The 19024-nt window shown below is 38.4% G+C and overlaps 1 protein-coding gene across 1 annotated transcript in view; it reads left to right on the top strand.

Annotated features, from left to right (window-relative positions):
• Nucleotides 1-19024, top strand: part of PRKG2 (protein kinase cGMP-dependent 2) — a 109175-nt gene that overhangs the window by 12975 nt on the left and 77176 nt on the right. The window contains exon 3 of the mRNA XM_014787835.2: nucleotides 14895-15061. Within this exon, the coding sequence (XP_014643321.1) occupies nucleotides 14895-15061 (167 nt within the window). The remainder of the gene's footprint in view (nucleotides 1-14894; nucleotides 15062-19024) is intronic.

Raw genomic sequence — 19024 nt, 5'->3', positions numbered from 1 at the left:
TGGATATTGCAGTTGTAGATTATGTGTTTTGGCTCTGATCGCTATGTCATGAGATGGGAATTATGATCTAGTGAAGTTTGGGAAAAATAAAACAGAATAAGGCCTGTGTTTGGTTTTAGGACAAAGCCACAGAAAATGAGAATGTCCCTGTCAGATTGAGGTGGCCACAATGTAGAATTGCTCTTAAATTGCATGGAACCTGTGGTATATTTTAGGCTTTTATAGTGACTTGGCTTTGTGCCCACTGACCATTTTAGATCTTCAGGAGCATATGACTATGTGGGCACATAGCCCATTCCTCTTACAGGTACTCAGCCTTACTAAGGTATGGTAAATTATGATGACTCAGAGTACTACAGTATATCAAATACTCTGCTCTTTGAGTTAAATTTAATATAGTGAGCATCAGAAGACTTTAGAGCTAGAAGAACCTTAGAGATTGTTTCACACTACCCCTGTTACTGGAGAAGCGAGGAAACAGGTGCAGGGGAATTGCAGAGTATGCAATGGCAAGTGACAGAGCTAAGATTAGAATCCAAGACTCTTGACTTTGAAACCAGTTCTTTCCCTCTACAATCCTAGTGTTCTTAGAACTCCTCACAAAGATGAACGGCCTCAAGTCAGACCAGTTTGGGCACCCGTCTGATTTATTATGACATGCCCTATTGATTGGTAGGAAGAATTATGGTGCTTCCTGGCTTCTTCCAAGCAGAGCTGAGCAGAGCCTACCCATTGCATCAGTGTTCACCAGGTGCTGGATTCTCAGAGCTCAGGCCTATGAGAAAAGGACACTGAGAATGGGTTTGATCCATCTGATGGCATAGACTGTGATATATATGGAGGGGCACGAATGAGATCCCAAATGAGTACAGTGCTTCTCAAGGCTGGGAACTGAGTATCAGTGGCAAAGGAGGGTGAGAAAGAGCTCGGATAGCATTTCTGTCCATGTCTGACCTGCCTTGAGCACCAAGACATCTATGCATCCAGAGGTCAGACCTTTTACTGAAATTAAATTTTCTGTTTATGTAGACGTTGTTTAGCAAACTTCAGCACTAGCAGAGCAAAATTACGAGCTCATGCTGAATGTCTGGTGGAACACAGGCAAATTAATCAGAGACATCTGGCAAGTTGCTGGTATGACTGCCTTTTGCTAAGAACGCTTAAACTATCATTTGAAACTATTGTTCTTCTGTGAAAAGGAAAGGTAAAACAAAGACTTGCCATCTGACTTCAGATGTTGACTCTAGTTTTAGGAAGGACAATTAGTTTCATTTGTCACTCCCACCCCAGGAGCAGAATAGGTAAAAGTGGAAAATGCTAGTGAGTCATTCATTTTAATAAGAGGTGGAAAAGGAGAGAGGAAGAGTATATTTGTGATTATTTGTGCTGCCTTTCTGAAGCAGTGCTGAGCATTTGAATGTGCGTTATAGAAATGTAGCTCCTTTATACAGGAGCTAAACAGGAGTATTTCTATGGAATAATAATAGTAATGGTAATAATAATAACATGTACGTATCACTAATTATGTGCCGGTCACCACTCTGAATGCTTCACAAATACTGGATTATTTAATTCTCACAAAAAACCTGTAAGATAGATGTTATTGTCACCCCCATTTTATATATGAGAAAACTGAGGCATGCAGAATTAACTTGCCTAAGGTTACACAGATTTTAATATTGGAACCAAGATTCAAAACCAGAAAATCTGCTATCTAAAGTCTGTTCTAACAACTCCTAAATACTACTTTTCCAACATAAAAATTAGAAGAGGACTCTTCTTATTTTAGTTGGGAAGCCATGTAAAAAATTAAATATATAATTAGAAGTAAATACTCTTCTAGTGGTTTTTTTGTATGATTAAAAACCACCCCCTGCTGTTGTTATTTCTCCCTGAAAATTACACTTCTGGAAAGTGCTGCCCTATTATCAATTTGCAGTAGAGGAAAATTTTGCTGGGGGCAGGAGGGAAAGAAACCTTCTTTCTCCTCCTATGAAATAGTGACTTAGATGTTACTGTATGAGAGGTTATATATCTAGATTTTACATAGATTATTAAAGATTTTTAAAAGTGTATGTACAGACTCCTAATTTTCAGTTGGACAGTTAAAAAAATCACGCATATGCTTATAAATACTGTTGCGTTAAGTTGGGTCTTCAGAAAAGCAAAAAATGAAGCTCCCTAAATAAGGGAAGGAAGAAGAGAAAAAGCCCAGTTGTGTGGTGATCTGACAGCCAGAAGCTGTGGGTGAAGGCAGCTGGGTGATGTGTGTGGTAGAAGTTGTCAGAATGTTTGAGACAGAAGGATGTCTTTTGATAGCAGTAATGTGCTATCCAGATCAGAACTAGTTACTCAGGGGTGGGGTGAGAAAACCAAGTTATCGGTTAAATGCTAGATGTCTGTTGTTTTCTGTACATTATCTTATGGACGCTGGAGACTTGTCTAGTGACGTGGGTGTTGCTTTTCCGTTGTCCCAAAGGTGAAATGAGAGCTCAGAGGCGTTCAGCAACTTGCTCAAGGTCCTGGTGTTGGTAGTTTGTTGAACCAGGTTTCAAATCTGCACCTGCCTGATGTGAAAAGTGTGCTGTCCACCACAGTGTGCACAGCTCTTAGAGACGGTGCAGCCTACAGTGGGAATGGCTCCCCTTGGAGTTGGGTGTGGGGTGGGGTGGGTGGTGCTGTTAAACTTCAAAAAAAAAGGAGAGGCTTACCTCCTTAGAGCACAGAGAAGTTGAAGAAACTGCCTAGAATTCAGTGACAGCTGCCTTGACGGCTTGGGGCAGTGAAATAGGTCTGGGCAGACTTACTGAGTCCCGGCCCCTGGCCCCTCTCACTTCCTGCCCCTGCCTTTTCATCTCTCTGTCTGGGAGCCCAGGGCCTCAGGCTCTCCTCACTCTGTGCCCCCACCTCAGCCCTCTCTCAGCCTCTCAAATTATCTTCTACTTGGTTTATAGCCGCCCTTTGCTCCTTCTGACTTGAGCCTCAAATCTTCCAGTCTGTCAGTTGCTAGGTGTTAGGAAAATTGTTTGATTAAGCCTCAGAAAACACTCAGGAATTGAGGACTTGCTGTTGTGAATAGTCAAAAGTCTTAGTGTCCATTGTAGTTACCCAGCTGACTCCGCACCCCCCCTCACCATGTGGTCTACATTCCTAGGAGTCAGAGCATGCACTATGATATTTTTATACTTCACAAAAACCATAGCAATTTTTGACCCAACAGCTTTGACTAGCAAGATCCCCTTTACTCCTTCAGATTAACACGTTCAATTCAACAAATATTTATCGAATATTGAATATTGAATCAATGAAGCTCATTCTTTAATTTTGTTTTCTTCCTCTTTTGTTTCCCTTTTCTGTATTTCTTTCTGTCTGCTTGCCCCCATTTCTTTCACTTATACTTTTATTTTGTTCTTTCCTAATTTTCCCCCATTCTCAGTATCAAACTAGTCAATGACCACCAGTGCCAATTTCGAGTACCTGCTATAGACCAGGCACAGTGTGCTATGACCTGTATATAGTTGCCTCATTGGTTTTCACAACAAACCTGCCGGGTAAGTATGATTATCTGAGGCTCAGCAAGCATAAGTAACTAGCCCGTGGTCATCGTGAGTAGTGCCTAAAGCTTGTGTAACCTCACCGAGATGTCAAGACAGCTGCTACTTAATTGGAGCAACTCTGAAACTTATGCTCATTTTATTTTGCTTGCTCTCTTACTAATTTATAAGATATTTATAGCAGTTTTTGGATCTGCTTGGCTCCAAATAAGTTACTCTAGGTCAATGTAGCAGGGCTGGCTTTGGACCACTGTCCTGGGGGCCTGGGCAGGAGCTTCCAGCTCTCCTCACTTACATCTTCTAAGTGTCCTCTGAAATGGCCTACCCTTTTCTGACCCCTTTTTTTTTCTCACAAACATTCCATGCCATTCTGGATACTACTCGTTTCTTTGCTAGATTCCCAGGCAAGAGTGTAGTAGAAATAGTATAGTTGAGAAGACAGTGGTCTTTTTCTTCTTGCTTGTTGAATCAGGGAAGGCTAAGCAGCTCGGCTCCTGTCGCCTGACCTTTGCTAGGGTTTAAACTGCAATAAAATTCTTAAGGAGGGGAAAAGATCTAAAGCCAAGGATAAAGCTTTTCAGTTTTTAGACTCTGGATGTAGCTTCTATGTGAAAGATACATTTCTTGTATTTATCCTTTGACTAAAACTATTTCCTTTCTTGAAAGACTCATTTTAAAATAATTTGTCTCCTCTCATCCATGCTGACTCCTCTTAGAAGTATTTGTTAATTGTAGATTTTTCAGTGCAGTCTTGTTTGACAGTTTTTCTAGCCAGGAATGCCCAGAGGATACCTTTTTTTTTTTTTTTTTTTTTTTAATGAGGAAGATCAGCCCTGAGCTAACATCCGATGCCAATCCTCCTCTTTTTGCTGAGGAAGACTGGCCCTGGGCTAACATCCGTGCCCATCTTCCTCTACTTTATATGGGACGCTGCCACAGCATGGCTTGACGAGCGGTGCGTCAGTGGCTGTGTGCCCCGGATCAGAACCTGCGAATCCTTGGGCCGCCGAAGTGGAGAGCACGCACTTAACCGCTGAGCCACTGGACTGGCCTCCTGAGCATATCTTATATGTAATTCATACTAAAGTGTGAGTGATCAGGAACTCTCAGTTTCTTTTTAATCCTTCCAGGAGTATTTGTTAGTCATGACAAATTAATTTTAATTGGTAAATTTCAAGCGTCAGTTTTGATTGTCTTTTTGGGGTTTATGGATCAAGCTCTGGGAAATATGAAGGAAAGAAAGATCTGTAGCTTCCAGTCCCTTGTCTCCAGATGAGATGAGAAAAAGGGAGGTAAAAAGTGAGCAGAAGAAGATACTACTTGAAATTTCTTGGAAATAGAAACTCAGGGAAACCCAGATGTATTAGTTTTCTATTGCTGTATAACAAGTTACCACAAACTTAGCAGCTTAAAACAACTCATATTTGTTATCCCAGCATTTCTGTGGGTCAGGAGTCTGGGCGTGCCTATTTAGGTCATCTGCTCAAGGTTTCACAAGGCTGCAGTCAAGGTATCAGCTGGCTGTGTTCTTTTCTAGAGCTTTCTAGTTGGAAGAGGTCCTCCTCTATGCTCACGTGATTGTTGGCAGAATTCATTTCCTTGTGGTTGTAGGACTAAAGTCCCCATTTTCTTGCTGGCTGTCAGCTGGGTGCTGCTCTCAGCTCCAAGGGGCTGCCCAGAGCTCCCTGCCATATGTCCCTCTCAGGGGCCTTCACAGCATGGCAGCTTGCTTCTTCAGGGCCAGCTGGAGGATGTCTTTACAGTTGTCTAAGATGAAGCTTTATATCACGTACATTGGGTGACCCTCACATCACTGTTGCCATATTCTGTTGGCAAGGAGCAAGTCACAGTTTCCGTCCTCACTCAAGGGAAGGGGAATATACAAGGGCGTGACACCAGAGGGGTAGACGTCATGGGACCATTTTAGAATTCTGCACACCACAGCAGGCCCTTTTGCTTCTCTGAGATGAGATTCCCTGGCTAAGAATGTTGGCCATGCTGGATATGTAAAGCCATATATAAAAAGTTCAGAGTCGTGTACATGCATGTTCATAGCAACATTATTCACAATAGCCAAAAGGTGGACACAGCCAAAATGTCCATCGATGAATGAATGGATAAACAAAATGCATTATATACATACAATGAGAGATTATTCAGCCTTAAAAAGGAAGGAAATTCCTTCCTTTTTCATTCTGCAAAGTGAATGAACCTTGAAGACATTATGCTAAGTGAAATCTCAGACTCAAAAACACAAATATGATATTATTCCACTTATATGAGGTACCTAGAGCAGTCAGATTCATAAAAACATAAAGTAGAACGGAGGTTGCCAGGGACTGTGAAAAGGAGGGAATGAGGAGTTATTGTTTAATGAATACAGAGGTTTTGTTTGGGAAGATTAAAAAGTTCTGGAGATGGATGGTGGCGATAGTTACAAAATAATGGGAATATATTTAATACCACTGAACTGTGAACTTAAAAATGGTCCAAATGGTACAGTTTATGTTATGTATGTTTTGCACAATTAAAAAAAAGGTCCAGAGTCCTGGGGCTGACTTGACAGCATGCCCATAAGTGCCAGGCTGTTTCAGGTTCCATATAGGATACTGGGAGGAGGGAAAGAAGAGTAATGATTTTTTCTTTTCCGTGTTTGTTTGTTATCTTGCAAAGGAAAATAAGATATGGCAAAGTCTTGTGACAAATAAACATTAATTGATTATTGTTAATTAATCAGTCATTGTTAATTACTTGATAGTAACTGATTGATGAACCTTCAGTGGAGGCTTGTTCCCAGTGCTGTGGGAATATAGAGGGAAAGGACAATTTCAAACTCGCTTGCATTTTCTTGTTTACAGCTGTAATTCTTAACCTTAAGTGCACATTGTAGTCACCTGGGGAGTGTTAAAAAATACTGATGTTCAACTCCCAGAGGATTTGATTAAATTGATTTGAGGTGAGGGCCCTGGGCAACAGGATTTATAAAAGCTCCCTTGACGATTCTAATGTGCAGTGGTGACTGAGAACCGTTTTATTATAGGAATAGGCTTTCCTGCAGCTGACTCCAGAAATATTCAGTTTGATGACCTAAGAGCAATACTCATTACAGACACTTAAGGGGACTATTTACCATTTCTACCTAATTACCATGCAGCACACTGATGATTATGCATATCGTTGGGTGTGCCAGATTAACTTCCTTGTAAGTTTTGGTTTTTTTCAACATTTCATTATTAGACTCTGTTCTTTGATGCTCATGGGAATACGATCATCTGCACACATTTAAGAAAGGGAGAGAGAAGTGTTTGTTGTGAGCATGAAGTAACAGTAAACATGATTAAATTACAACCGTACTTAATTACATGGGCAAAGGGTAAGAGAGTTGACAGGAGAAAGTCATGCTCATTTTCTGATTACTTATGTAATGCCCTCATCTTTCTCATGCTAGTTTCTCAAATTATAAACTTGTGCATTTATTAGTTTTTTTTCTTGTCGGTTTATTACTCAAAAAATTTTTGGAGAAGGAAATAGCGAGATGCTTATCCTGTTTATCGTCTGTGCCTTGTTTCCTAGGTAACTGACATTTCTCACCTTCACTCCTGTCTCTATACCCACAATTTTTCACCTAGGATAAAGAATTTGGATGTCCTTCAGCATTAATTTTGTTGAGGTCCAACTATGTGCCAGGTACAGTTCTAGATTTTAGGTAATAAGAGGATGAAGGAAGCATAGTCACAACCTTGAAGATCACAGTCTCTTTAGGGAAATTAAAATTTATTACAATCTTGTGTGATTAATATTCTAAGAGATAAGTGTACAAAGGAAGAAGGGAGCATACTTTGCTTGGTGGGATCTGGGAAACCTCCATAGCAGAGGCGGCTTTGAGCTGGGTTTTGAAGGAGGCATGGACAGCAGAGAGACAAGGCGTCCTGGCACATTTGGGGACCTGCGCGTAGTTCAGTGGGTCTGCGGTACGCTGGGCCTGGGGAAGCCAGACAGGCAGGGGGGCCGGATGGTCAGGAATTTTACCAGCGTTGTGAAGGAGTCTCCCTAAATAAATAAAGGTGGGTCTCAAGTATAGACTTTTTCGAGCTGTTTTAACTTGAAGGTTTTTAAGTTGCTGGAAACTTGCTGACCTATAAAATGGTAATAGCTATCCCTTATGTAATGTATTTTATGAGCCAGGCGCTGTTTTTAGTGCTTTATATTGTTAACTAATTTAGTTCTCATAGAAATCCTATGACCTGTGGACTGTGTTTGTCATTTCACAACTGAGAAAACTTGGGGTTAAGTGACTTGTCCAGGGTCGCACAGTTCGTAAGTGGCAGAATTAGGAACCGCACCCTGACACTCCAGCTCCAAGTCTTGTGCCCTTGACAGGTATGTTCTACAGTAGGTTTTCTCTTGGTATATATAATTAAGCTATGACGTGCCGCACAAGTGATGTTGCCTTGGCCTCCATGCTCACAAGACATCCTTGATAGATAAGAAGGAGTCAGAGGCTGCTGGCCCCTGCTTTGCACTGAGCCTTAGGCAAAGAAGGTTGCAAGATATGTGCTATGACCCGAAAAAAACAACCCATGAGTACACAGGCCTCTAATATACAGGACCAGAGAAGGAAGATTGAGGGTCCAGCGTAATAAGAACCGTCAGTGGACTTTGACAAATTAAACCTCCTGAAGCAGCTTAGAGTACAGGAGTTTATTGCTTCCAAGAACATTGATTATGTACATTGCAGGTATAAAAGGATTACAAGAAGGTTACCAGTGCTGCCCCTGATGGGCATAAATTTGAGATCCAGCCCTATGGGAGGAACTTTGAACTGAGCAGAGGGTCTTGGCAGTGCCTCTTTATTTCTCCATGGTTTCCAGAATTTTTCCCATCCCACTCTTCCCCACAAAAAACATGTTATAACTACTACCATCGCCAATTACAACTATTACTGCCATTTATTAAATATTTACTAGCACTTTATCTTAGTTAATATGCATAATTTCCTATGAAGTAGGTATTATTAGTATGCTCTATTCACAGAGGAGAAATCTGAGATTCAGAAAGGTTAAGGTGACTTGACGAAGGTCATACAGCTAGGAAGTGGCAGAGCTGGGATTTGAACCTAGGAATTTCTGACTCCAAAGCCGTACACACATTTTATTATTTTTAATGAATTTGTTATTGAAGTACACAGATCATAAAGTGAATACATCCATATAACCACCAAACAGATCAGGAAATAGAACATTAACAGCATCTCAGAAGCCCCTCTGCTCACTTTCAATCCCTACCCATTATCTACCTAAAGGTAGCCACTATCTGCACTAGTATTATCATAGATCACTTTTTGCCTATTTTTGAACTTTATTTTAATGGAATCATAGAGTATGTACTCTATGGAGTCTGGCTTCTTTTGTTTGTATGGCGAGATTCGTTTATGTTATTGTACATAGCAGTGGTTCATTAATTATCATTGCTATATAGTGTTTGTTGTATGACTATACCATGGTTTATCAATTCTACTATTTATGGGCATTTGGTTGATTCTGGTGTTTAGCAATTTTGCATAATGCTACCATGAACGTTTCTCATTTCCAGTATTGGTAATTTCTCCCCCTCTTTCTCTCGCTGTCTTGCCATGAATTTGTCAGTTCTATTAGTCTTTTCAAATAAACTATTTTGGGCTGTGTTGATTCTCTTCATTGCAGTTTTCTTTCTGTGTTATTATTTTCTGCTTTCATTTTGTTATTTCTTTCCTTTTTTCCTTTTTTTTTTAATTTATTTTTTTTGTGTGTGAGGAAGATAGGCCCTGAGCCAACATCCGCCAATCCTCCTCCTTCTGCTGAGGAAGACCGGCGCTGGGCCAACATCCATGCCCATCTTCCTCCACTTTACATGGGACGCCGCCACAGCATGGCTCGATAAGCGGTGCGTCCATGCGTGCCCAGGATCCGAACCGGCGAACCCCAGGCCACCGCAGTGGAGTGCACGCACTCAACCGCTTGCGCCACTGGGCCGGCCCCAACCTTTTTTTCCTTTTTAGAGCTCCATTTTCTTTTTCTAGCTTTTTGAGATGGACACAAGTCATTCATTTTTAATCTTTCTTCTTTTGTAATATATTTATTTAATACTGTCAGTTTCCCTCTTAGCATTGATTTAACTATATCCCGCAAGTTTAGATATGTCATACTTTTGTCGTTTATTGAAAAATGTTATCTGACTTCCCTTATGATTTGATCTCTGATAAATGGGCTATTTAGAAATGTATTGCTCAATACTCAAACATTTGAAGGTTTTCTGATTTTTTTTTTGCTGGGAAAGATTTCGCCCTGAGCTAACATCTGTTGCTAATCTTCCTGTCTCTCTTTTTGTTCCACTCCCCAAAGCCCCAGTGCATGGTTGTATATCCTAGTTGTAAGTCCTTCTAGTTCTTCTATGTGAGCCATTGCCACAGCATGGCTGCTGACAGACAAATGGTGTGGTTCCATGCCTGGGAACCTAACCTGGGCCGGTGAAGGGAGTGTGCCGAACTTTAAACACTAGGCCATCAGGGCTGGCTCTGATTATTTTTGTTATTGATTTCTAGCTTAATTCTACTGTATTCAAAGAATATATTCTGTATTATTCAGTTCTTTGAAATTTGTTGAGACTTACTTTATTGTCTACTGTATGGTCAATTTTCATGACGGTTCCATTGCACTTGAAAAGAATGTGTATTCTGAATTTGTTGAATACAATCTTTTTAAATATCGATTAGGTCCAGAGATTAAGTAAAGTTTGATAATCAAGTGCTTAGATCTTCTATTTTCTAACTAATTTTTGCCTGCTTATTCTATTAGTTACTTAGAGAAATGTGTTACAATCTTCCAAAATGATTGTAGATTTTTCTATTTCTTCTTTTAATTTTGTCATTTTTTTGGTCAATCTGAAGCTAATTCAGTGCATAACACATTTAGAATATTTATATCTTCCTGATGATATCACTATGAAATACTCCTCTTTATTTCTAGAAATGTGTTTTTCATTAAAGTATATATTAGTATTCCATTTTATTTTCTGTTAGCTTTCTAGTTAAACATTCTTTGACAAATCTTGTAAGAGTTAACCTAAATTTTAACATGAATTCTTAATTTCTAATTTACATTCCAATGTAAGTTAGAAATTTCTAATATACATTCATACTTTTGTCAATTCCTAGACCTTCAATTATGTTAACTCCTTTTACTGACCACTCCCTCAAGCCCCTGCAATTTTGGCTGTTGTTTTCATACATTTTATTTATCATTATTTCAAACTCTACAAGGTATTATTATTACTCTTTTATAAAGATAAGCTTCCTTTAGTCTCCCGTATATTTCCTTTTTCCATTGCTCGCTCTTCCTTCTAACATCTACTAGTTTCCATCTGGAATGATTTTTCGTGTTAAGTGTGTTGCCAATGGAATAACATTTTTAAAAAGTATTCATTTTGCTTTCAGTTTTAAAGGCTGTTTTCATTGGGTAAAGATATTGAAATAGGCACTTTGAAGTACTTTGAAGATATTCCACTGTCTTCTGGCTTCCATTATTTCTATTGAAGAGTAAGTCTTATTGTTGGTCATTTGAAGGTAATGTATCTCTTCTCCAGCTGCTTTATAGATTTTTCTTTTTGCACTTGGTTTTCAGTAATTTGCCAATGAATGGGACTGGATGTGGTTTTCTTTGTGTATATTTTGTTTGGGGTTTGTTGTATGCCTTTTCTGTGGCTTCATGTATTTTCATTGATTTAAGAAAATTATTGAATATGACACCTTCATATATTGTTTGGGGCCACTTTTTTCCCTTTCTTTGGTGGCTGAGATTACACATTTGTTCAACGTCTCTATCATGCCTTATATGTCTCCTATCTTTTGTTTTTGTTGTTGTTGTTGCTTTATTTTCCATCTTAGATTCTCTCCAATCTTCTATCTAGATATGTTCTACCTGCCTATATTTAGTTTCTAACCCTTTTCAGGTGTGTCTTATCAGATTTTAAACCCATCTATTGCATTCCAAGCTTTAGATATTGCGTGTTTCAATTCTGGAATCTCTATTTGATTTTTTAAAAAAGACTTGTGTTCTCTGCTGACATTCTCCATTTTGTCCTTGATTTTCTTAAACATATTAATTACAGTTATATTAAAGTCTGTATTTGAATGCTGCAATATTTTGATCTACCATGAGTCTATCTCTATTTATTATTATTATTACTTTTTTTGGTCTTCAGTCATTTGATCTTTTCTCCTGGTATGCCTGGTAATTTTTGATGTCATGCCAGATATTCCTTATGGAAAAACTGTAGAGAAAATTTGAATCCTAGATTTTGTGAACATCCTACAGAAAAGATTTACCTTTGTGTCTGATAGGCAGTTAGGCTCTTGGCAAATCATTTTAACCAAAATAGGAGTTTGTCATTTCAAAGTTGGTTTTCAGTCCTTTTGAGAGCTAGCCTGTTTTTGGTTAATCTGTACTCCTACGTTGCAGCCCTTTAGATGTCCCCTCTGAAATCCTGGGTATTTACCAGGATCCCTTCATTATGATGTGTCTTGAATACAAACTTTTGTCTTCCCAACCCTTTGAAACTGCGAAAACTCTGCTCAGTGCTGCCTACAAGTCAGTAAATGCCTTGAAGGGAAAAGCAAAGGAAAATGTCAAGTTCATGTTTTCTTACTGACCATGGCTCATCAGGCTGTTGCAATGTTGACAGATCTCTAATGCTTTCAAACAGATTTGTAAATATACATTTTAATCAGCTTTTTTAGTTGTTTTATGTGAGCAGGGAGAGTTGTGATTGTAATAGCTGGCCTATCATAGTTGTAAGAGGAGTTGCAAAGTTCATACTCTTCATCATTGCTGTATGCTGCTTCTTAAACAGAAAATTCAAGATAAGACGCACTCCTCCAAAAATTTATAATCTAGTTTGGAGAAAAACTCATAGACAGCTCTTTTCTAATAGTAGAATGTTACAATATGTTTATTCACTAAACTAAGTTAAAAGGATCTGGGAACTCTTTGACGCCATAGGCCATGCTTAATTAATTTTTATATCCTAAGTAAATGCTTGGTAAATTTGTTGAATTGACTGGACATGAATACAAAAAAAAAAAAAAATACTCTAGGAGTTTAGAGTAGAATAAAAAGATTGTGTGAGTTACAGTAGCCAGGCGGGGTTAACTGGGTTGTAAGGGATTTCTTGGTAGATATATAAGGTGTGGGTAGGTTGAAGGGAGAAAAAACTAAGTTACGTTAGAGGAGCAAACATGTGCCAAGCCTGAAGGTAAAGCTGGCAGGCAGAGGAGACAGTGAAAATACTAGTCTGTCTGTAACAAAGGATTTGTTTTAGAGAGTAAGTACAACATAGATAGTGTGGAGCCACGTGGTAAGAAATGGGGAATACCGTGTTGTAGGATGTTGATTTTCTTCTATGGGCATAAAGGTTTTCACAGTACTTCCATGGAATGTTAATAGAAGTTAAGCCAAAAAAGAAATAAATAGAAAAGACATTGAGGTTTGGGAAACATTGGTTTAAACAGGTTTGTTTACTGCAAGATTTCTTTGAACTTTTGAAGTGTGCATTGTGAATTTCCAAAATTGCTTAAACTCAGCATAGTTTTGCTTATAAAAGAACAGTGCTTCTTGGAATGTAATTTTCCTCAAGGCCTCTTGAGGAAACATTTGCTGGAATGTTACACTAGCATGAAAGGCCCATGAAAGCTGGGGCTTTTTTGGTATTGTTCACAGTTCTACCACTTGCACTGAGAAGAACATCTAGCAAAAGTTTTTCTCAGTATACAGTATATTAATTGAATGAATTGGTGGTTTTAGTGGATGAAGAAGGAATGAGATCAGGGTGAAGTCAGATTTTTAGCAAGATTAATCTGATCATATGATATAGAATGGACTGTAGGGGAAAGAGGCTAGAAGCTGAAATACCCAAAAAGAAGCTGTTAAAGTTGTCTAGACTTAAGATTTTTTCTTGGACTGTATGACATCCTTGAAAATGGAAACTAAAATGGATAGCAGTGATATTTTCTAAAGAGAATTGACACGATTTGGTGACAGATTAGATGAAGGAGGAAGGAAATTCTCAAGGTACTCAGAGTTTGGATGGCTCTGAGGATGATGGAGTCACTGTAGGGAAGAAGGAATTTCTGTACAAGACTTCATTCTATTTCCTCCATGTAGCCTAATGATCTGATGGGTGGGGTCATAAAGAAAGTATCTAATTCCATGAAATTTTACTTTGTGTTTGAGAACTTTCTGTGTGGAAAAAGGTTACAAATTTTCAAACAGTAAAGCTAGTGATGGGAGAGAATTTGAATAACAAATACAGAAAATAAAAAAACCCTGTTTAAAAAAATCACGCTAAGTTTGAGTGAGAGCATATATATTGTGCAAAGATTCTGACTTAGCCCACAAGGCAACTTTTCTTCCAGCTCATTAATTCTATGATATCTATGTATAAAGTATGTTAATTAATACATTTGAAATTTATAGTAATGCAGATTGGGTAATTATTTTGAGCTACTTCTTTTCCAAAAGAAAATAGAGTGTTCTAGGATTATCAACAGGTGGACCTTGAATTTGGGGAATGAATAGTCTGTGAGATTGGAAATGTAGGTTTTGTCTAGTCTAGACATACCAAGAGTCAAAACCTAGCCAAACGCAGACTACCACCAGCATCCTCTGTGTTTGATCAAACCTAACAAGTCCCAAGGGACCCGACTTCTCCAGCTGAGAAGAGGCAGTTGATGGCATGGAAGCAGCATAGACTTCAGATTTACAGACTTAGATTTAAATCCTAGAGGAGATTAGTTGCTTCTCACCTTTTAGTCTACTTATCCGTAAAGTAGGAATAGTAATTATCTCACACAATAGTGGTGAGGATTAAATAAGATATAAAATTACTACCATAGGCATTATGCATGCGTGCATAGGTCAATGAACGAATACTGCGTTGTAGTCCCTTAAATACACCTTCTACCTACCAACCAGATTTGCTTTCCATCTAAGAGTCATATGTCCATTGGTAGTGCATCTAGTGATTTTGAGAAATGCTACCTTTGTGCTGATGACAATTAGGGGTGATGATAAAATTGATTTAATAATGATTACCAGAAAAATATTCAAAAATATTTTCAAAGGATTTACGTGTAAAGTATGGTAGTTGTGAGGGTCAAGTACTGGTGGGGCTAGAAAAAAAAATTTGTCCCTGCTGGAAAAGTTGTAAGTACATAGTAGTAATATCAAGAATCAAAATGAAGTGAATCTAAATAGCAAAACATGGTTTTCATTAACTGTAACTGACATCTCTTTTCCATTACACCAGTGAGAAGAAGCTCATTACAGACGCTCTTAACAAAAATCAGTTTCTGAAGAGGCTGGATCCTCAGCAGATCAAAGACATGGTGGAATGCATGTATGGGAGAAACTACCAGCAAGGGAGTTACATTATTAAGCAAGGAGAACCCGGAAACCATATCTTTGTGCTGGCAGGTGGGTTTCGCAGATTTTTCCAGTTATCAAATAACAAATATTTGCCTATCGTCTTATGATTTTTTTGCAAACATTTATAAAAATACAAAACTGGTTGCTCTATTTGTAGAAAACATAACAGATTGAGCTCATGAAATAGTTACATTGTTGATCCAATCATGATGATGATAATACTTAATATTTACTGAATGCTTTCTATATGTCAAGCATCCTATTGAGCACTTAATAGAGAAATCTCATTTCAGCTCACCAACTCTGTTAGGTAAGTGCTATTATCCCCATGTTACTGAGGTGGACTGTGTCACACAGAGGTTTAGTAACTTACCCAAGGCCACACAGCTCATTAGTGGTGGAGGCAGAATGCAAACTTAATCTGCCTCAAGAGCCCATACTTTTTGTCACGGTGCCACTTACTCTACAACTACGAAAAAGTGTTTCAAAGTATTGAAAATATTGCTGCTTATGTTGACATTTTTAGGTTGTTATACCAGGAAGAAGAAAACAATTATTTCCGTGGTCCTGTCAAATATTTTGGTTATATACCAATGATTTCAAAAGATAGTATAGGTACATTTAACCAACCGATGAATCAAATGGAATGCCTTAAGATTAAAACTGGTGTTTTTCAAGCCATTTAAATGGTTTCCTCCATATATGATCATTTGAACATGCTTATGTGCTGTGTAGATTATACTGGTTAGATAGGCAAAGGATTTATTTCTCAAATGCATAAATCTTATAGTGGTACTTAAAAAATTTTTTTAGATATAGAAGCAAGAAAATATCTGAATAGGGCTTATGGTTATTGAACGCTCTGTCAAATTCTGGATTGCCCCAACTTTTTGAGTTTTAGGGAAGAAAGTTAAACTGGCTTACTCAGATGGAGTGATAACCTGAGATGTGCTGTGACCTTCTATTTTGCGTTGTAGTTCCTGGCAAGCTAAGCAGTGCTTTTATGTTTCTTTGGGGCCTTAGGTGTGGGAAAGAAGTTGCCTATCCAAACAAATTAATCAACAAGTGTTGTTCTATTTATAGTGTATAAGAGATTGTTTTCATATACTTTGATTCTTTAAACATGCCAGTTTCATAATTATTGGTGTATTATTTGCCATATACATTTTTGTAGGCACCCTTAAAATTATAGTCATTCCCAAGTAATTTTTCTACCCAATAAGTGAATTATAGTCTTAATTTAGCCAGCCTTCAAGTTTTTAGGGACAGGTAATCCTGAGCAATTTTCCCCCTTTTAACTTTTCTCTTGGCCTTTTCACTTCTACTTTAGCAACACTAGAATGTTCTGGCAAGAGAAGAAAGGTCATTAAGTCAACAAATATTTATGGAATCTACTAGGAAAGGTGTCAGCCCATCTTGTTCCTTGCCACTAACTCTGATGAAAGGCCTAGGGAGAGGAGTTTGAACACAAGTCAGCATCAGGACAGCCATTGAAATCAGGGTACATCACACATGGAAGTGAAAATTGGACAGTTTCTTATTTGAATTAATTATGATGCTAGCTAAAGACTGAATTGTGTGATTTACCTGATTGAGCTAATTTGTTAATTAACAATCTCCCCTTTATAAAATATAGCATGAATAGCCCATAGTAAAAGCATATTTAGCTTAAAATTTTGTTATTCCATATAATTCTTCAGTGTTGCTCAAGTCCCATGAGCCATAACCAATTAGAAAAAAAACTTGAAATAGGGGCTGGCCCCATGGCCTACTGGTTAAGTTCAGCACGCTTCACTTCAGCAGGCCAGATTGGGATCCTGGGCATGGATCTACACCACTTGTTGGCAGCCACGCTGTGGCGGCGACCCACATACAAAATAGAGGAAGATTGGCACAGATGTTAGCTCAGGGCGAATCTTGATCAGCAAAAAAAAAAAAAAAACACCTTGAAATACATTAAGATCCATGATATCAACTCGACAGTACAACTAAGTGGTTTCAATGGAATAGAATTTAATTGTAATGAGAAATTATTAAATTGAATATCTAATCTATAGTATTTGAAGCCAAAACAGGGCTTACTTCTTACTAGAATATGAATTCTAACAGAATGAGTGCTTTTTCTGTTTTGTCCACCCTGTCTCTCTGGCACCTGAACTAGTTCCTGGCACAGCATAGGTACTCAGATCAGGTTTGTTTAGTGAATGGATGGGCAAGATGATCCAGAGCTACTTACTGATGAATTAGGAGAAGGAAAGATGAATTCTTCAAGGGAAAGAGAAATAACCCCACCATTTTTCTTCCTCTAAGAATATATGCCATTTTTGCATCAGATTTTGGTTATGTAAGGTTTTATTTGCATTTGTTTGAAGGGAAAGGAAAGGAGAATTGCCAGGGCAAAAGAGTTGTTAGGAGATTGCCTGAAGTTCTGCCTATCTCTTCCCCCAAACTCTGCCTAGATAAAGATTAGTGTCAAGCACTCTTCTTCTTCTTTTTATTTTTGTAAGACTTTATTTTTTAGAGCAGTTTTAGGTTTACAACAAAATTGAGAGGGAGGAACAGAGATTTCTCATATACCCCCTGCCCCCACACATCCATAGCCTCTCCCATTATCAACATCACTTACTAGAATGGTATATGTATTTTTTTTTTATTGATGTTTTAATGGTTTCTAACATTGTGAAATTTTGGGTTGTACATTTTTGTTTGCCCATCACCACATATATGACTCCCTTCACCCCTTGTGCCCACCCCCCACCCCCACTGCCCTTGTAACCACAGTCCAGTTTTCTCTGTCCATCTGTTGGTTTATATTCCACATATGAGTGAGATCATACAGTGTTTGTCTTTCTCTTTCTGGCTTATTTCACTTAACATAATACTCTCCAGGCCCATCCATGTTGTTGCAAATGGGACGATTTTGTCTTTTTTTATGGCTGAGTAGTATTCCATTGTATATATATACCACATTTTCTTAATCCAGTCGTCAGTCGAGGGACACTTAGGTTGCTTCCACTTCTTGGCTATGGTGAATAATGCTGCAATGAACATAGGGGTGCATAAGCCTCTTTGGATTGTTGATTTCAGGTGCATTGGATAGATTCCCAGTAGTGGGATGGCTGGATCATAGGGCATCTCTATTTTTAATTCTTTGAGGAATCTCCCTACCGTTTTCCATAGAGGCTGCACCAATTTGCATTCCCACCAGCTGTGTATGAGGGTTCCTGTTTCTCCACATCCTCTCCAACATTTGTTGTTTTTTGTCTTGGTGATTATAGCCATTCTAACAGGCGTGAGGTGGTATCTTAGTGTTGTTTTGATTTGCATTTCCTGATGATTAGTGATGTTGAGCATCTTTTCATGTGCCTATTGGCCATCTGTATATCTTCCTTGGAGAAGTGTCTGTTCATTTCCTCTGCCCATTTTTTGATCGGGTTGTTTGTTTTTTGTTGTTCAATTGTGTGAGTTCTTTATATATTATGGAGATCAACCCCTTGTCAGATGTATGTTTTGCAAATATTCTCTCCCAGCTGGTTGGTTGTTTGTTCATCTTGATTCTGGTTTCATTTGTCTTATAAAAGCTCTTTAATCTGATAAAGTCCCACTTGTTTATTTTTTCTTTAGTTTCCCTAGTCTGGGTAGGCATGTCATCCGAAAAGATGCCTTTAAAACCAATGTCAAATAGTGTGTTGCCTATATTTTCTTCTATGAGTTTTATAGTTTCAGGTCTCACCTTCAGGTCTTTGATCCATTTTGAGTTAATTTTTGTGAATGGCGATAGCACATGGTCCACTTTCATTCTTTTGCATGTGGCTGTCCAGTTTTCCCAACACCATTTATTGAAGAGACTTTCCTTTCTCCATTGCATGTTCTTAGCACCTTTGTCGAAAATTAGCTGTCCGTATATGTGTGGTTTTATTTCTGGGCTTTCAATTCTGTTCCATTGATCTGTGTGTCTGTTTTTGTACCAGTACCATGCTGTTTTGATTACTATTGCTTTGTAGTATGTTT

The sequence above is a fragment of the Ceratotherium simum genome, chromosome 8, assembly GCF_057802395.1.
Source record: "Ceratotherium simum simum isolate JZ-2026a chromosome 8, ASM5780239v1, whole genome shotgun sequence".
NCBI classification, from domain to species: domain Eukaryota; kingdom Metazoa; phylum Chordata; class Mammalia; order Perissodactyla; family Rhinocerotidae; genus Ceratotherium; species Ceratotherium simum.
Note: the sequence above shows the minus strand (reverse complement) of the source record. Positions and strands in the feature narration are given on the sequence as shown.